General features: G+C 37.3%; 4 protein-coding genes across 4 annotated transcripts; 3 read left to right on the top strand and 1 right to left on the bottom strand.

The window, feature by feature from the left end:
- The first annotated feature begins 122 nt into the window (after positions 1 to 122).
- Positions 123 to 941, top strand: LOC149702573 (transmembrane protein 107-like). Its single transcript, XM_089866439.1, has 3 exons — positions 123 to 319; positions 387 to 487; positions 564 to 941. Exons 1-3 carry the CDS (start codon positions 123 to 125, stop codon positions 725 to 727), a joined length of 462 nt encoding a protein of 153 aa, XP_089722565.1. The 3' UTR covers positions 728 to 941.
- Positions 321 to 1,934, bottom strand: LOC149702572 (ciliogenesis and planar polarity effector 2-like). Its single transcript, XM_089866436.1, has 5 exons — positions 1,641 to 1,934; positions 1,423 to 1,569; positions 1,236 to 1,363; positions 1,028 to 1,167; positions 321 to 952 (listed from the first exon to the last, which is right to left on the bottom strand). The coding sequence occupies exons 1-5, from the start codon at positions 1,720 to 1,722 to the stop codon at positions 757 to 759; spliced, it is 693 nt and encodes a 230-aa protein (XP_089722562.1). The 5' UTR covers positions 1,723 to 1,934; the 3' UTR covers positions 321 to 756.
- LOC149702571 (NADPH-dependent diflavin oxidoreductase 1-like) lies at positions 1,933 to 3,895 on the top strand. Its single transcript, XM_089866429.1, has one exon. It carries the CDS (start codon positions 2,027 to 2,029, stop codon positions 3,797 to 3,799), a length of 1,773 nt encoding a protein of 590 aa, XP_089722555.1. The 5' UTR covers positions 1,933 to 2,026; the 3' UTR covers positions 3,800 to 3,895.
- A 1,783-nt stretch (positions 3,896 to 5,678) lies between these two features.
- Positions 5,679 to 15,995, top strand: LOC149702570 (oxytocin receptor B-like). The gene is made up of 2 exons (XM_089867132.1): positions 5,679 to 6,922; positions 14,646 to 15,995. Exons 1-2 carry the CDS (start codon positions 5,872 to 5,874, stop codon positions 14,915 to 14,917), a joined length of 1,323 nt encoding a protein of 440 aa, XP_089723258.1. The 5' UTR covers positions 5,679 to 5,871; the 3' UTR covers positions 14,918 to 15,995.
- The last annotated feature ends 316 nt before the right edge of the window (positions 15,996 to 16,311 follow it).

Genomic DNA, 16,311 nt, shown 5'->3' with positions numbered 1-16,311 from the left:
GTAACCGGGAACTGAATCTAAAACAAAAACCCTGCCTTCACTAAGCCTAAAGGCCGCCGAACTACGCAATAGTCCCAAAGATCAACCGGAAGTAGTAGTTGCCATAGCAACGCAGTTTGTTTATGTTATTTTTTGGCGCGAAGCCACGTGCTTTTTCTAAGATGATGGGTGAATTTACATCACTAATTCCGGCTAGATTCTTAACAATAACTTCTCACTTTGTTATTTTAATTACAATATTCTTTGCCAGACAGGATAATGTTAAGGCAACTACAGAATGGTCCGAAAATGATTTGGACTTCAATACAAAAGACAAAGAGTGCGTGAAATAAACAAAAATTTATTTTTTTTTCGATACATTTTAAAAATGGTGCACATTTATTTAGACTTCTGATAGGTTTAACAATATCCATCATTCTGTTGGGATACGAATTGCTGGGATTTTTTTCAGGAGCTTCGATGTTTTCATCCACACAATCCCTTTTTTGTAAATAATTATAACTGCCTTATTGCCATTTCCAGTTATGCAACAAAATCTACAATAAATTGCATCTCCCTTTCAGCAATAACGTGTCACGCAACTGCAAGTGTGTGTTTGGCAATTTTTGCATCGGATTCATGGCCCGTCTCTTCATTCTGGTGGATTTTCGGATTTTGCTCCGCCTTTCCAGCTTTTGTTGAAACTATGATACTAATAGGTGTGCTTCTACTGAAGAAAAGGGTGTAGCCGAAAAATGTAATTGTGCCAACAAATCATCAAGTGTCTTGTTCGATTAAAAGTTGATCTCTATGCCATAATCCTTCACAAATGAGGCGTAGTATATCGGCACGATGTTTGGGGTAATTATCTTGCCGGGATAAAGTTGGAATTCGAACAACAGGAATTTTCCATGTAATTTCGAATCTAACGATATCTTGATGTGAAACTGAGACGGTTTCTTCTAAACTCCAACTAATTTTACATTTTATAACTTTAATTTGTGATGTTCGATCAGAAATGTATTTTGAAATAAATGTACACTATTACCCGGTAGCCCCGGCTAAAAAGAATGGTTTGTTTTCTTTATGACTTTGAAACTCCGCAAATATCTGAGGTAGATTTTGGAATGTTTCTAAATCATTGCACGAGAACAGTATCAAGACTGCATCAGCATTTTCGGGGCAATTCTATTCAAAAACAGGCAGTGACACACGAGAATTTGCTTGCTAACTTTGGTATTATTCTATCAACATACTTGCAAGAGTTCGCTACCTTGCTTACGACCTTTCACCCCATAATCCCAAACGTCTAAATGAAACAATAGTGTTTTCTTGGGGCTTGAATTAGTTTCGCAGGGACAGTAAATGGACATCATTTGAGTCCCTAAACGCCTTAAATATTAGCTAACACACTCTGAAATGTTTTGCTCCATGGTAACATACCCAGGGTTTGACCCTGCTGGGCTTCAATGTCTAAACCCGCCAACCATGAAGTCAATGTTGATTTTCCCACCCCAGGTTGTCCAGCAATATAAACCTTATATTTGAGCTCGTCCACGGATATGGGCAAGTTTGGCCTTTCCAACATACCTGTTTTAGTTTACTTGGTTGTAATTAAATGTGTCCTTTGACCTCTACAGAGCTAAGAACGGCATATTCACCCAATAAGTTATCATTGGGAATGTTGAGTTGTTTTATGAGATCCAATGTATGTCCATTATGTTCTAAACTACTCGAAGCCATATTTACTTATATCTTGTTTAATATTACGTTTAACTATGGTTAAAATAAATGATTAAAACAATCATAATAGCACCCAACTTCGGGTAATCACTAACGACTGCACCTGGCACCTCTTCCGGTCAAACCATGGCGCGAAGTTCTGTTATGAAATACATTTACAGAGTCACGCTTATCGTCAGTCCGTTTTTGCCGTCCCTTTAAACTAGGCGTCGTCTGCTAATTCCTATACTAAAAATACACGTGCTTTGCCGGTTCCTTTAAGAGTAGTAATTTTTGACAACAAAGCTCATTTCTTTGGAATAAAATGGATGTTACTGAAGAAAATAAGTATTTTACAATCCTCTACGGTAGTCAGACTGGAACTGCCGAAGATTTATCGAAGAGAATAAGTTGGGAAGCCAAACGAAGACATTTATCTGTGAAAATCAACTCAATGGATTCATACCCATTCCAAAATCTAATCGAAGAACGATGCATTTTATTCGTATGCTCAACTATGGGGCAAGGTGAGGAACCAGATAACATGAAAGCCTTTTGGAAGTTACTTCTACGCAAGAGTCTTCCAGCCAACAGTCTGGTAAGCCTTCATTTCGGAGTAATTGCACTGGGGGATTCTTCATATTCTAAGTACAATTTTGTGGGGAAGCGACTTTTTAAACGTCTGCAGCAATTAAGCGCGGTACCCATTATGGAAATCGCGTTAGGAGATGATCAACATGAATTAGGACCAGACGCGGCTATAGACCCATGGCTTGAAAAATTCTGGTTAAAATTAGAACCATTATTTCCAATTGAATATGCCAATACCCCACTAAGCAAGGACATATTACTACCACCAATATACAATATGGAGATTCAGAACCAAATAGAAGTAGATGAATGTAACGAAATATCATTAGATCCAACCCTAATTAAAACCAAAGTCATTTCAAACGAACGCGAAACGTCCCAAGACCACTTTCAAGACGTTAGACTATTAAAGATTGACATCAACAATACTAATTTAAAATACGAATGCGGGGATGTCGCTATTATTCAACCAGTTAACCTTGAAGATAATGTTGAAGAGTTCTTCAAACTTGTCAAAGTAAACCCAGAAAACATTGTCAAACTTAGTCCGAACCACAAGGACACTGAACTGCCATCTTGTCTAGAAAAGCCACACACTATTAGGGAAATTGTTCGAAAGTACTTCGATATCCAATCAGTTCCTAAGCGTTCCTTCTTTGAAATATTCCGGCACTTCAGCAAGAGCGAATTAGAGAAAGAAAAACTAGAAGAATTTTGTACCGCGCAAGGTCAGGATGAACTTTACACTTATTGCAATCGTCCGCGTAGATCCATATTAGAAACATTAAACGATTTTCCCGATACAACACCGCACATCCCTTTCGAATACTTCTTCGACTTAATCCCACCAATCAGAGCGCGTCACTTTACAATCGCCTCCTCTCCATTGGCTTACCCCAACGAAATACACATTCTGGTCGCCGTCGTCAAGTACTTTACAAGATTACGAAAACCGCGCCTTGGTTTATGTTCAACCTACATGTCTATTTTAAAACCGGGTGAACTGATTGATATTGGTGTAAAAAAGGGAACTTTCATTTGGCCACCACGAGAAGTACCGGCGATTTTAATTGGTCCTGGAACAGGATGCGCTCCATTTAGAGCCTACGTTCAAGAAAGATGTCATAAAGGATTATCTTCTACGTACATTTTTCTGGGGTTTCGTAACAAGGAGGGTGATTACTTATGCAAGGATGAATGGATTTCTTTCGAAAAGGATGCGGTAGTGGCGGGGAAAATCTCAGTCTTTACAGCGTTCTCTAGGGATCAAGAAGACAAGATTTACGTTCAGCACAAAATCCTGGAACAAGCTAATCTTATATGGAAACTTTTAAGAGATGAAAAAGCTTGGATTTTTATAGCGGGAAACGCTAAACAAATGCCGCAAGACGTTCAAAAGGCTTTCTGCGAAATTTTTACTTTGAATGGAATGGATGAAAAGGAGGCCGAAATGTACCTTAAACAACTCGAAAGGGAGAAAAGACTTCAATTGGAAGTTTGGGCTTAATTAGTAAAGATAATTAGAGTAAATTAAAAAGTATATTATAACCCCTTGTATTGTAATTTAAATGCGAATTAAAATATTTATGATCTTTAATTTGATCACAGTGAGTGCGTTTACTCTTTGTTAGAATCTTAAACAGTAAATCTTAACTTTCTATCGCGTCCATAGTTGTTCACAAAATACACCGGGAAATAAGGGTTTTCTAAGGACAATTGAAACGTTTACAAACTTACTAAATTCATAAGTTTATAAGATATCTTCCATAAGTATGACAATACATATACTTCGTAATACTAGAGACATACAGATCGAGATAACTAGTTCGAGAAGGACAAGCGAGAATTGAAGTCCTACACTCGGTTAATTAATTTTGCAGGACTTCCATCTAGGTCCTATTTAGTCTGTAGTAAGCCTTTGACAGCGCCTCACCAGGCAATCATCGCTTTACCCCGAATCTATGACCTACCTCACTCACTTCATGACAAGCTCCAGTTTCTAAGTTACCAGTGACAAACTTATGGTGAACATATATTATCAACTTATGCTAAATTGTATAGCAATTCAAGGCTATATTATTTCCCAAAGTGCAACGGAAAACCATGGGAAACTGAGCAGAATTTCGTAATGGATAGGCTTGGTTGAATTACCTTAAACGCGGGAGTCGATCCTCTTGGAAAAGTACGCCGCTAAAATGTATAATTATTCCACTCCCTTCCTTCACCGCGTTTTAGTTGAGTTTGTTTATCCATTTCAACGGGAAGTCTAATTAAATCCTAGAGGATTTAGCCCGTATTATTAATTAAAACACCATCCGCCCACCCATCGTCATCGCAAATTCGTGACGGGGGTTCTAATCCCATCGTAGAATAGGTGAAAAGGTTGACAGCCAGAACAAAAGCGAACGCTAGTCACTATAACGTTCAAATGGTCAACGGTTCAACTGTATTCATCGCGTCTCTATGAACGCACCAGTGGAAAGCCAAGGTGAGAAACTTTCGGAATATAAAATGAATTTTCTAATCCTACAGAGAGAAACATTATTCGACAAACTTTAGTATATAGCTAAAGGGGAAATTATTACTGCAAACAAAAACGTGTTAAGTTCGAGTTATCAAATTACGCTAAATTGTTGCAGGCCCAGAACCTTTAACGCAATTATTTATCGCATGATCAGACATAGTAATCTAATGAATAATATTATTTAATTAATTAATAAATAAGGGTTAATACGAAGAATTTAATTAGATTTGGGTTAATATTATATGCGAGGAAGAACGGTTTAATCTAAGTGCAAACTAAATGAGTGTGAAAAGAGACCAGTCACAAAATGGTTTGGTAAAAGATTTGTTTTAAAACTGAAAAATGTATAAAACATTTTCGGATTCCGTAGGTCACCCCTCACTAAAACTAATGGTAAATTTCGGTCCACACATTGCAGATCTCGTGACAAGTTACCAAACGTTTCCCAAAGTGATATTGCTACGGAAACGGTTGGAAATTTTCTATTAGAATCGCGTTGCAAAAAAAAAAATACTCTCGGATATTGTTTTTTGGTCAGAAAGTTCTCTCATACTTTCTCAGAGCTTTGTAAGACAAATCGAAACTGTGAGAACCTTGGCGAGAACCCTCGAGGATTTCAAAGCTTTATCCCCCTCTTTTCACGCTCCAATCCATAGCCGATTCAAGCGCCTCTATGGCGAAAAGAAGGGTATGATAAAATTCGCGTTCCAACCTCTTAGAATCCCCATCCCGTACCCGGGATCCCCATCTCATTTAGAAGAGCGAGAAAACCCGGAGAGGAGTGTCAGGTGAAATTGGTCTACTCCATAAACGTTTTAGCGAAAAGCAAGGATGGAATAACTGTAGGTAAACAAATAAACCTCGAGTCGAGTGATTTTGATCGTCTCAAACATCTCAACCTGAATCATGGCGCCATCGGAATGAATATGAAGTGTTGCAATCTTGTGAAATTTCGTAGAAATATCATCAAATAATCATACTAAATTTGACCCCTAAATCTAAGGTAACTATTTCATATTTAGAATAAAATTTATTACGAACAAACGAAAAAAAAAATGGTTTTGAACTTTGATAATGAGACTTCATCGGTTGGAGGGGATATGGTAGACCTTGTAGGCACGACGCCGTCATCAAGTAAAGACAGTCGCGATGAAGATTTGGCAGTTATCGAAATAATCGTGCAAGTATTTATTATGGTTTGCGCGTTAGCCGGCAATTCCTTCGTACTAATCGCCTTATGGCGTCAACGTCAAATTAGACCCTTATCCCGCGTCTATTCCCTAATGGCCCACTTATCAGCGGCCGATCTTCTTGTCGCCTTGCTCAACGTCTTACCCCAGTTAATTTGGGACATCACTTATCGCTTCCAAGGGGGCGACGAACTTTGTCGGGCCGTTAAATACTTCCAAGTATTTGTCTTGTACTTGTCCACCTTTTTGATAGTGGCCATGGCCCTGGATCGTTACTTGGCGGTAACTAGACCGTCATTCGGACACCGTAACGATCAGTTTTCCATCGTCAACTTGTTGGTGGTTTCGGCTTGGATATTAGCGGCTCTGTTCGCCATTCCTCAACCTTTTATATTCCGTTTACAACCGGTACAACCGGATTCACCAGTTACTGACTGTTGGGCGACATTCTTGCAACCTTACGGCGCGGAGGCCTACGTTTTGTGGTTCGTAGTGACCATTTTCGCCTTGCCCGTTTGCGTCATCTCTTACTGTTACGGGACCATCTGCGGTGTTATTTGGCAGTACGATAGAAGAATTCGCTCACGGAAAAAGAAACAGGCAAAAAATGCCTCCGTTCAACTTAACACCCTATCAGCCAGCGTGGACAAAGATAAGGTCACCTCGACTGACAGTAACAAGGATGACAGTCACACATCGCGTACGGGCGACTCACTGGCCATTGTTATTACTCAACAGAAAGGCGCAACTTTGAATTCTGCAATTCCAGGTGGCAAGCAAAAACTGACGGCCCCATTGAGTAAAGCCAAGATGAAGACCATTAGGTTAACCTTAACCGTGGTCATTTGCTTTTTCTTTTGCTGGTCGCCGTTTTGTTTCGCTCAAGTTTGCTTCGTTTTCAAGCCACCACCTCCGGGTAAGTTTTTAAATAACCTGTGACCCCTTGCTATGACTTTACTCGCAACATAAATTTTGTCCCCAAAATGACAGATAAGGGCGGCGATATCAAAGGGACTGATCACTTTAGAGCTGCATAATCGTTTAATTAAGAATGTTTATACCCTCGGAAAGATTCAAATCGTAATCTTATGTAAATATATTCTATTATGGCTTTGACATTTCGCGGGGACAGTTGATTCGGACAAGGGATAATTATAAACAGATGTCGAATGGGTCGTTTAACCAACTTAATGATTAATTGCATCAAATCGTAACAGAGTCGCCACAGATTTTCCATTCCCAAATAACCTAACTCTTCCTTCAGGTTTTCCGGGACAATTTTTCAAAGTTGATTATTTGTAGAAAAGTCGGAATGTTAAGTTTAAAAATTACTAGTGTAACGAATTAACAAATATATTAACTTATGCTGGAAATCCCCTGACATATTTCAAGCTCGTTTTCAAAATCCCAAGCTTCCCAGGGACTATGACAACCCTTGCATAATCCGGTTTCGCGCCAAATCCCCTAATTAATGGCCTCAACTTTGAGAATTTATGATTGGATATAAAGTTTATAATTAGATCAAAAGTATTCATTATCAATTAAGGACGACCTATAAACGGAACAGTACCTTCCATATAATAAATTCCTTTTCTGGAGGTCAAGGTTCTCTAGAAGCCTTTTTTTCCTTCTTTAGCAACGCACGCTTTATAAAAAGACTCTCTAAGTTCTAAGCCATCGTAATCATCCAATCTAAAAAGCTGTAAATGAGGAAATTGTCCGTCGCCGGCTCTCTCTTAACAAAACATTCTACAGAAACACGCCGTCAAAATCAGTCGCCTTTTCAAAAACCCCTAGGGACTCCTCCTGCGAGCAAATAAAGAAACATACCAAAAACATAAAGCTTTCTGTAGACGTTGAAACGTTTGGGGTAGAAAAAGACAAACGAATATCGCTAAAAAAAGAAGACAAAAGTTTGCTTTAGAAGAACTTCTAGATTGAAAAACACTTTCACAATCGAGGGGTTTAACACTTTCAAATTCCCGTGTCTCTTTAAGGGTTTCGAATATCTTTTTAGGAGACGAGTTGATACAATAAGCCTCAAAATCCTTTGGGTATTATCGTAAGTTTATAAGATATATTCCTTCCATAAGTATGACACTACCTATACTTCGTAATGGTAGAGAGTCGCTTACAGCTCGAGAACGACGGAAGCGAGAATTGAAGTCCTACACTCGGTGGTTAATTAATTTTGCAGGACTTCCATCTAGGTCCTATTTAGTCTGTACTAAGCCTTTGACAGCGCCTCACCAGGCAATCTACGCTTTACCTCGAATCTATGACCTACTTCAATCACTTCATGACAAGCTCCAGTTTGTAACCAGTGACAAACTTATGGAACATATCTTATGGTACTGTGGATGCGTTTGAGGCATGTTTGAAGAATTTTCTAAATGAACTTTGAAATTCTAAACAGGACAAGCTTTGGGGAATAAACCTCAATTATTCCCATCCCCCACGTCCCACCTATCTTTACAGTACTTCAAAGTGACCTTGAAATACCAGAAAAATACAAGACCGACCAAAAAATTTATGTCGGTCCACGCACCTAGTGATACAAAAATGTACCCTTTATCTCGTGCCACCGTTTTTTTGTACTTGACAAAAAAATCAACCGCGCAGCTTTCCTATCCCTTGATGGTTTATATGATCCATGGTTTTAAACAAAGAAAACTCTAAAAGTATTCTCTGCCTGACAGTCAACGTCAAGTTTTAAGTTCTCTCGCAACTTTTCTCCATCAGATCTTATCACTCTTTCCAAATTATAATCCTCTGGCGAGAGCAGCCGACACTTCCCGAGTTCCTCCTGGACGGCTTAACAGGTATCCTTTCCACTTAAACCGCTACTGAATTTAATAGTTATTAACTTAAAGCATCTTCTTACACTCTAATTTACGGATCCATTAAATTTATATATAAAAAAAATGTTCCCCCTAGAGTTACAGTTTAGCAAAACTCTTTTCAAAGTTTGTAAGTGGTTATTACCCTTGACATTTTTATAGTTTTAAGAACATTGATGTGCACTAAAGAGGCTAGAGAAATTTTCTTGCCCCGTTTCTTAACTTTAACTGCGCATGCGCTTCAGGGCTGCCAGTAATTTGTTATTAGAGGATCTCCTATCTGTAGGTTTGGAACTGAATCGAACAGAATTCTACAAGCTATTCAGTCTGTGGTAGATAGCGGTTGAATTGCACACGTCACAAATGACTGGCAAACTTATACGTCTACGTAACTTATAAAGCTATAATTTAAATTTTAAACAAAATCCAATAATTTTTTTAAATCCCTTTGAGATATAAAATTCTAATGAAATTGCAGATAGGCTTAACGTAAAGGCCATAATTTCTTGAAATATTACTTAACACACGTGTTATTCTGGAAAATCCAAGTTTTCTTTTTTCTCAAAACCATAAAACCCTTTGACATTTAAATCCGTGAAAACCTTTAATCGTCTCAAAATTCTATTTTAGGCGTTCAAAAATGGGAAAAAAACTTAAAAGAAAATTGTCTTTACACTTAAAGAGTCTTAGTATCTAATCCCTTAGATAAAAAAACTTCCCACACAAAATTTCGCGAGTAGTAGCAAATCTGCGAAATTCTCACGTACTAAAGTACTAAACTGAAGCATTACCCTAAATTACATTAAATATTTCAGCAGCGTTTCGCAGTTCCCAGTGTGAAAACATCTTAGACCTAACTTAGAAAACCTTTACGTGACTATATAACATCGAGAAAAACGTTAAGCCTAAAAAGTAATATTAGGCCTAACCCCAGCCAGACAGTGATGGAATTAAATAATTCAAGCCGCTATTTCGCCAAAAACCAACCAACATTATTTTTGTTCCTCTCTCATCAAGATGCTAGCCCTAAAAAAATCCCCACGGATTATAGGATAGTCCGTTAAATTATTTCGTTACGAAGATGATTTTTTGATATATGGTTATGGGCTAGGGTTTATAAATGATCTTATTTATGGAACAAAGAACCCATATACGACTTGGGAACGTATATAACAATAAGCCTCTTCGATGTAACTAAGAGGGGAAAGACACGGGGGTAAAATTTTGCGTACCATCTCGCTTTTTCGGCGCATGCGCTCTAGACGAGGCGTTTTAGGTCCGGAGAGTGAGCTTAGGTGGGCAACACCCTTCTATGTCCCGATACTGAGGGTTTCCAACCCCCTTTTTTTTTACATCGGAGAGGCTTATGGAGGGGGAAAAACGTAACATCACGGTGTACACTACAGCCCAATTTTATCTTTAAACGTTCTCGGATCTTCTTTGGGTTCTTGATGAAAGTACAGAAGTAAATAAACCCAAAGCTATCCAAGACATAGCGGTGTGGATAACTTATATAATTTTGCTTAATTACTCGAGCTACGATTGTTGTAATATTAAGTATTTAGTATAGTTAGGAAAAGGGAAAAAGTAGAACTCTGTCATACACTAGAAGTGAATTCGTTTAAAGGGGGCACTTTACCACTGGTCAGAGATAACAAATTGATAACAGAGAGTTCATAAACTTTGGACGAAAATAAAGTAGTTACTGGGTAAAAGATGCAATGAGAAAATATAACTCGCTAACTAAGTGTCTCACTTTATCACCTTGGGACCCTGAACGGACGAACGTATAACCATAAATTAAAGGGTCATGCAGGTTCACTCGGGACCCTTGATAATAATGATGAATGAGGATGATTACATACCCTACTACATCAAAAGGCCAAAACTTTATTATATATGTATATTGAAAACTTAACGCCACTGGGGACCGTTACTAAAGGATGGCGAGACAATAATTTGTAATACGAACCAAGCCTCAGTAATTATGGTAGCATTGATTGTGAGCATAGACCATATCGGTATAACGTTAGAGCTAACTCAACTTCCAGCTTTATAACAGGCCTTAATTCCAAAAAATAAAGTGTACCACCAGTATTTAGATGCGTTCCACTCAAATGCCGTTAATTGTACAAACAAGAAACAGTTAATAGAAATCATTTGGGTATAAACGTGAGTAGAAGTCTGTTTAGATGAAGGAAACACAATCTCTAAACAAATAGTTACTATAGAAAAAAATAATTAACCTCCGATTTAGGCCTAGTTTTGTTTATATAAAAAGAATTTGCTCTAAGGGTTTTTCTTTTCTCAACCAAATAGAGAATTTTGTTTGTTAAGTCTGACCTGAGGTCTGACCTAGTATTCTTTCTCGTACTCAAAGGATGAAAAAGAAACGTCAAGCCCTGACAACAATCAATTAAAAGGAGAAGAAAAAAAAACGTTAATTAGTTTGCTTTCTAATTACAAATTATTCTGGGATAGAATATTCTTCATTGTGGATTGATTTCGGGTTAGGCCTAAAATACTTCATAATAAAAAAAAACCCTCCCAAAGTTTTCTGTGTTTAGTCGCTGCAAATTATTCAAATCTCAAGGGTTTCCATGGTTACAGCCAGGGCGTTAATGAACATTGCGGCTTAACGTCCCTTGAAAGACATACAGTACTAAGCTTTAGTGCAGGCGCCATAAACCCAAAAGCAATAATCACTCATAATTATGGTCTCGATCAAGAACCTAGGAATACATACAGCTGCAAAGAATCATTGCGCCCAAAATCCCATGTTAATTTATATATCCGGGTTTTGTGGGCCGGGGCTTGAGAACTTACTATCCATTAATTCTGATTGCGTCTAACTGTGTGAGGTCAGGGTTCACCGCGCAGCCAGATAGATTATTCAAGAGGTAAAATTCGTCATACATAATGATTAATCTAGCTCCTCCCACAAAATCCTCCTTGATACGTTGAGTGAAAATGGTACATATGTAAAACAATGATTCCTAGTACCGCTATGTATTCCTGGCTACTGGCTTAAACGTAATCATTTCAGCAGCACAATAAACCATTCCAAGGTTTTATCACTTGGAATGGAATTTTTGTTGCGCCGTTACAAACCGCGATAATCAGCTTTTAGGCTTAGGACCTAAACCTAAATGTCTACTTCATTTATACGAAAACGAAATGGTATTAATTCGTGTTGTTCGTCATTAGACAAATGATTAGAACTTGAACTTCTGAGTTAAGAAATAAGAAAGAAGTATTAGCGCGCCTCGGGCCCTAAGATCTTTTTCGTTATTTGTAATTCCATCTCTAACGAAGCGTCTTCGTTCTCTTTCTAATTTAATTAAAAGATTCTCGGAGATTCCATTCTTCTTAATTAAATCAAGAGCTGATCCTCAATATATGTATAATTTTGGCTTACAATTTTAATTATTTCATTACATACTCTAACTTTCACGTTTTATAGTTTTGGGTTTTTCTTAAATTTAATTAAGTTTAAATAAGTAAATAGTCATTGGAAGGTCGGGGACCCGAATTCTTTAAATTCAATTAAATTAGTAATAAAAAAAATTGTAATTTTGATTATTCATCGACAAATGAGTGATCTTCATTAGCTCGGGTTAATTTGCATATCGTAAGTAAAGGTACTAACTGAGTTACTAATTGAACCCTCGGAGTTTTACTAAGACCTTTACTAACTCACTAAAAGAAAGATTTTGCCCCAATCCGCGGCCATATTGTAAAATGGCGTTCAAAAATATTTAAAGCCTTCCTTACCGCTAGTATTAATCATACTTCTTCTGTAGCGAAGTAATAAAAAAGGATTAGTATTGGGACATACATTGCCATCCGTCTCTGCGCATGCACTCTCATGAATACTGATAGAATGAGACTAAAGCGCAGGCGCCAAAAAGCGAAATGGAAGGCAGAGTTTTACCCCCGTGTCTTTTCCTTTTAGTTACATCGAAATGGTCTATCGTTGCCCTCAAAGGGTTATAGCTGACGCTAGAGTTTACTTCAAACAACGTTAATCTCAACGCAGCAACGAGAAATGAATCATACTAAATTAACAATGCACCATTCCATAGATAATCCCAGAAATAATCGCCTAATTTCATGGTATTACCCATGAGTATCATATCATCCCGAATAATACGTAACCGTTGCCATTGGAGATATATTTTTAAGGGTTGAGATTAGGGAGTATAAGATGCTAAGATGAAAGCAGGGAACCCGTTCTATTTTTCCAACAAAATCCGAAAATCCCCAAGATTATACTATCCAGATTTACCCGAAGGCAATATTGTTATCAGTTAAGAATAGAAGTTTATATCTTAAAGTTTAAACAAAGAAAATCATTCTTGGTCAAAGGTTATTTGTGAAAGAATGATTTATAAACCCGAATTTTCGATTGGATGGATTCGCAACGCTGTGTGACGTCTCAATAATTGTCGCACATAAGAACGTGGACATGGGGCAGTTGTACGGTTGGACCGTTTGATGTAGGTCAAAGAAAACCCCGCTCTTTTAGCCACATTTTGCAGGAATTGTTTTTCAGTACCAACCCTTGCTTATTAGAAGAAAAAAAAGCTTTTAACAAAAAAAATGCATATTGAAAGTCCTTACATTATTCGAAAAAAAACCCACCAAAATTACTACATTAGGGAAAATACTATCAACAATACACAATTCACGTTACAGCCTATTGTGGAGTTTTCTTGCTTTTTTCCATTAAAACATCGATTTATGATTTTTTTTTCCCCAAAAAGCATCATTAAATATTTTGTTATTTTATTTTTAGGGAAAAAGAAATATTGGAAAATAGCTCCTAGAAAAAGGATATTCAATTTGGGGTTGTTGCTAAAAATGGAAAACTAAAATTTAGACTCTTCAAATTTTCAAGAGAGGTGAAAATTACATAGTATAGGAAAACGTCTACTTCACAATTTACACGCCAAGAACAAAAAGAGCAATCAAAAGTTGTACTTTTAATTAACCTTTTGCGTGATTAAAACGCTAGTCCGGGTTCCGGGATACGTAAAGAGGTGGGAGGGGTTCAATAGGAGAGTACCAGTACTTTCCCTTCCAATGGATGTCGTCCTTTTTGCACCTAGGTACGACGAGCGGTCATGAAGAAAATTTACATACACGGTGTTTCAAAGAGGTTCAGAGTGAATTATCGGACGAGTGGGATGGTTCTATGGGAAATCAATTTTGAGTCGAAAATAGATATAACTTCTAAGACATATTACCCTAAAGGGGCATCGTTTAAAAGTTATAAACATTGGAGTGTTTTAGATATAAGTTACCCCTTAGCTTTGTCTTTCAGTTTCTTATACTTAAATTGAAGGGTGGTCATGATAACATGAAAACGTTGGCCTAGAGGTCAAAATGTCATAGAAATGATAGAACATATTTGTCTCAAAAACTAATGGCATAGAACTTGGGATCCTACCGCACCCTTTTGGGAAAACCCTGTATTTTATTCTCAACTTTAGGTGGGAGCTATAAAACTTTATGTTTGCGTTAATATTACGTGTGTCTTTTATCGGTTGTTCGAACTAGAGAGAGAGGATAAACTAAAACAACACTTATATTTAACTGGAACTCAAATTGAAATATAGAGTTTTATGATATATATTAAACTTCTTTCCAAATAAAAACATAAAAACACCAACAAATAATAATAATACTAAAAAGCAACTTCCTATTCACGACCTAGCTCTTAAACTCGAAAATAATAATAAAAAAAAAAGATGTTTGTGCTTGCAATTAAACCCACCGGTCTTAATGTCATTTCAGGGCAAAACATCGGAGCTATTCACACAATCCTGTTACTATTGGCTAGCCTGAACAGTTGCACCAACCCTTGGATCTACCTGATGTTTAGCGGGAGTTTATTGAACCAATTACGCAACTGTTGCGGCCTTGGGGTCAGAAGGGCTCGACCCGGAGACGAAGCCAGCGTAGGGGACGAAGAACCAGCGCCGCTTTCGGATCATCAAGACAAACGAGCGAAGAAAGGAAAACAATCCGAGGATGTGTCTTCCACCGGACATACAGATTGCACTTAATTAAGTGCGACCACAAATGGTTATATCTAAAATTTCAGCCCGTTGCCCTTTCCTGTGGGTAGGTCACTAAACTATCTATGTATACACAAGGTACAACGGTACTAAGTTAAAAAGATATGTTCCATAAGTTTGTCACTGGTTACAAACTGGAGCTTGTCATGAAGTGACGCAGGTCATAGATTCGAGGTAAAGCGAAGACGCCTGGTGAGGCGCTGTCAAAGGCTTAGTAATAGGAAGATGGAAGACCTGCAAAATTAACCATCGAGTGTAGGACTTCAATTCTCGCTTCCGTCGTTCTCGAACTAGCTTGAGTTGTAAGTCTCTAACATTACGAAGTATAAGTACTGTCATACTTATGGAACGTATCTTATGAACTTATGCCCTGGTCATTGCTAAAATGGTTACGAGTAAACCGTGTGTACAGGGAAAATGAGAGTGAATGTCCCCTCGATATTTTCCCAGCTCATTTGAAACGACTTTGGCCTATGGCAAACCTTATCTGAACTTGATACGAAAATAAATAGGGTGGAAAAACATCACCATCTTATTACTTCTTCGGATGATGAGAAAATTTTTGGAAATTGGTTTTATGATGAGAGTTCGAAACTGCATTTCCGAAAGATAATATTGCGTCCACGAAAATGGAGCCAATATTGTTTAAGGCAGAAAAACGAGAGTGAAAATTGGGTGGGTTCGAATTTGAATAATATTCCCTAGCCCCGAGCGCTTTGGGTGTATTGGTTTAAAATAAATAAACCAATTTTGGGTGTAGCAAATCCAAATGTCATTTTGATTAGGAGAGTTTGGTTTGGTAAAAAAGAGAGACGTGCAAGGTTGGAAAGGATCTGATTTTCTATGGAAAGAATGGGGTTTCATTGACTATTTCATATCATTCTAAAGTTGTGAGAGAAGGTGTAAATTTTTATAATTCTTTATTACGTCTATGCGAGTTTAATTATAATTTAAAGTAAGATTGAAACTAAACGTGTCAATAAATAATACGGCGTGAAAAGTGTTAAAATTTCTGTCAAAAATGTGTCAACTGTTGTAACAATTAAATAATATATAATTAACCATAAATATTCGTCGCCTATTTTAATCATTTAACTGTATATCTTTAAAATTTTAATCATTCAAGTCTGACTGTAATTAATTCTAAATTAAATGTAATACGTAATAAATGTATCTAATTAATAAAATATCCTTGTTAATGTAATGTCTATAATATACATAAATAACTCCTTTAGGACTCAAAGAAGAGCCAGACGGAATGACGGAAATAAGGATGAAATTTTCCGCATCCTTTTCCAATGAATAATTCAAATATTTAAACCTAGGTGTCACTACTATACAGAGAGTTAAAAAATAAATAACATACCTTTGAAGGGGAAGTC

Source organism: Phalangium opilio, unplaced genomic scaffold, assembly GCF_054372755.1.
Source record: "Phalangium opilio isolate 3A_F unplaced genomic scaffold, DU_Popi_V2 ptg000017l_1, whole genome shotgun sequence".
In the NCBI taxonomy this organism is placed as follows: Eukaryota; Metazoa; Arthropoda; class Arachnida; order Opiliones; family Phalangiidae; genus Phalangium; species Phalangium opilio.
This window is presented reverse-complemented; position numbering and strand designations above follow the sequence as displayed.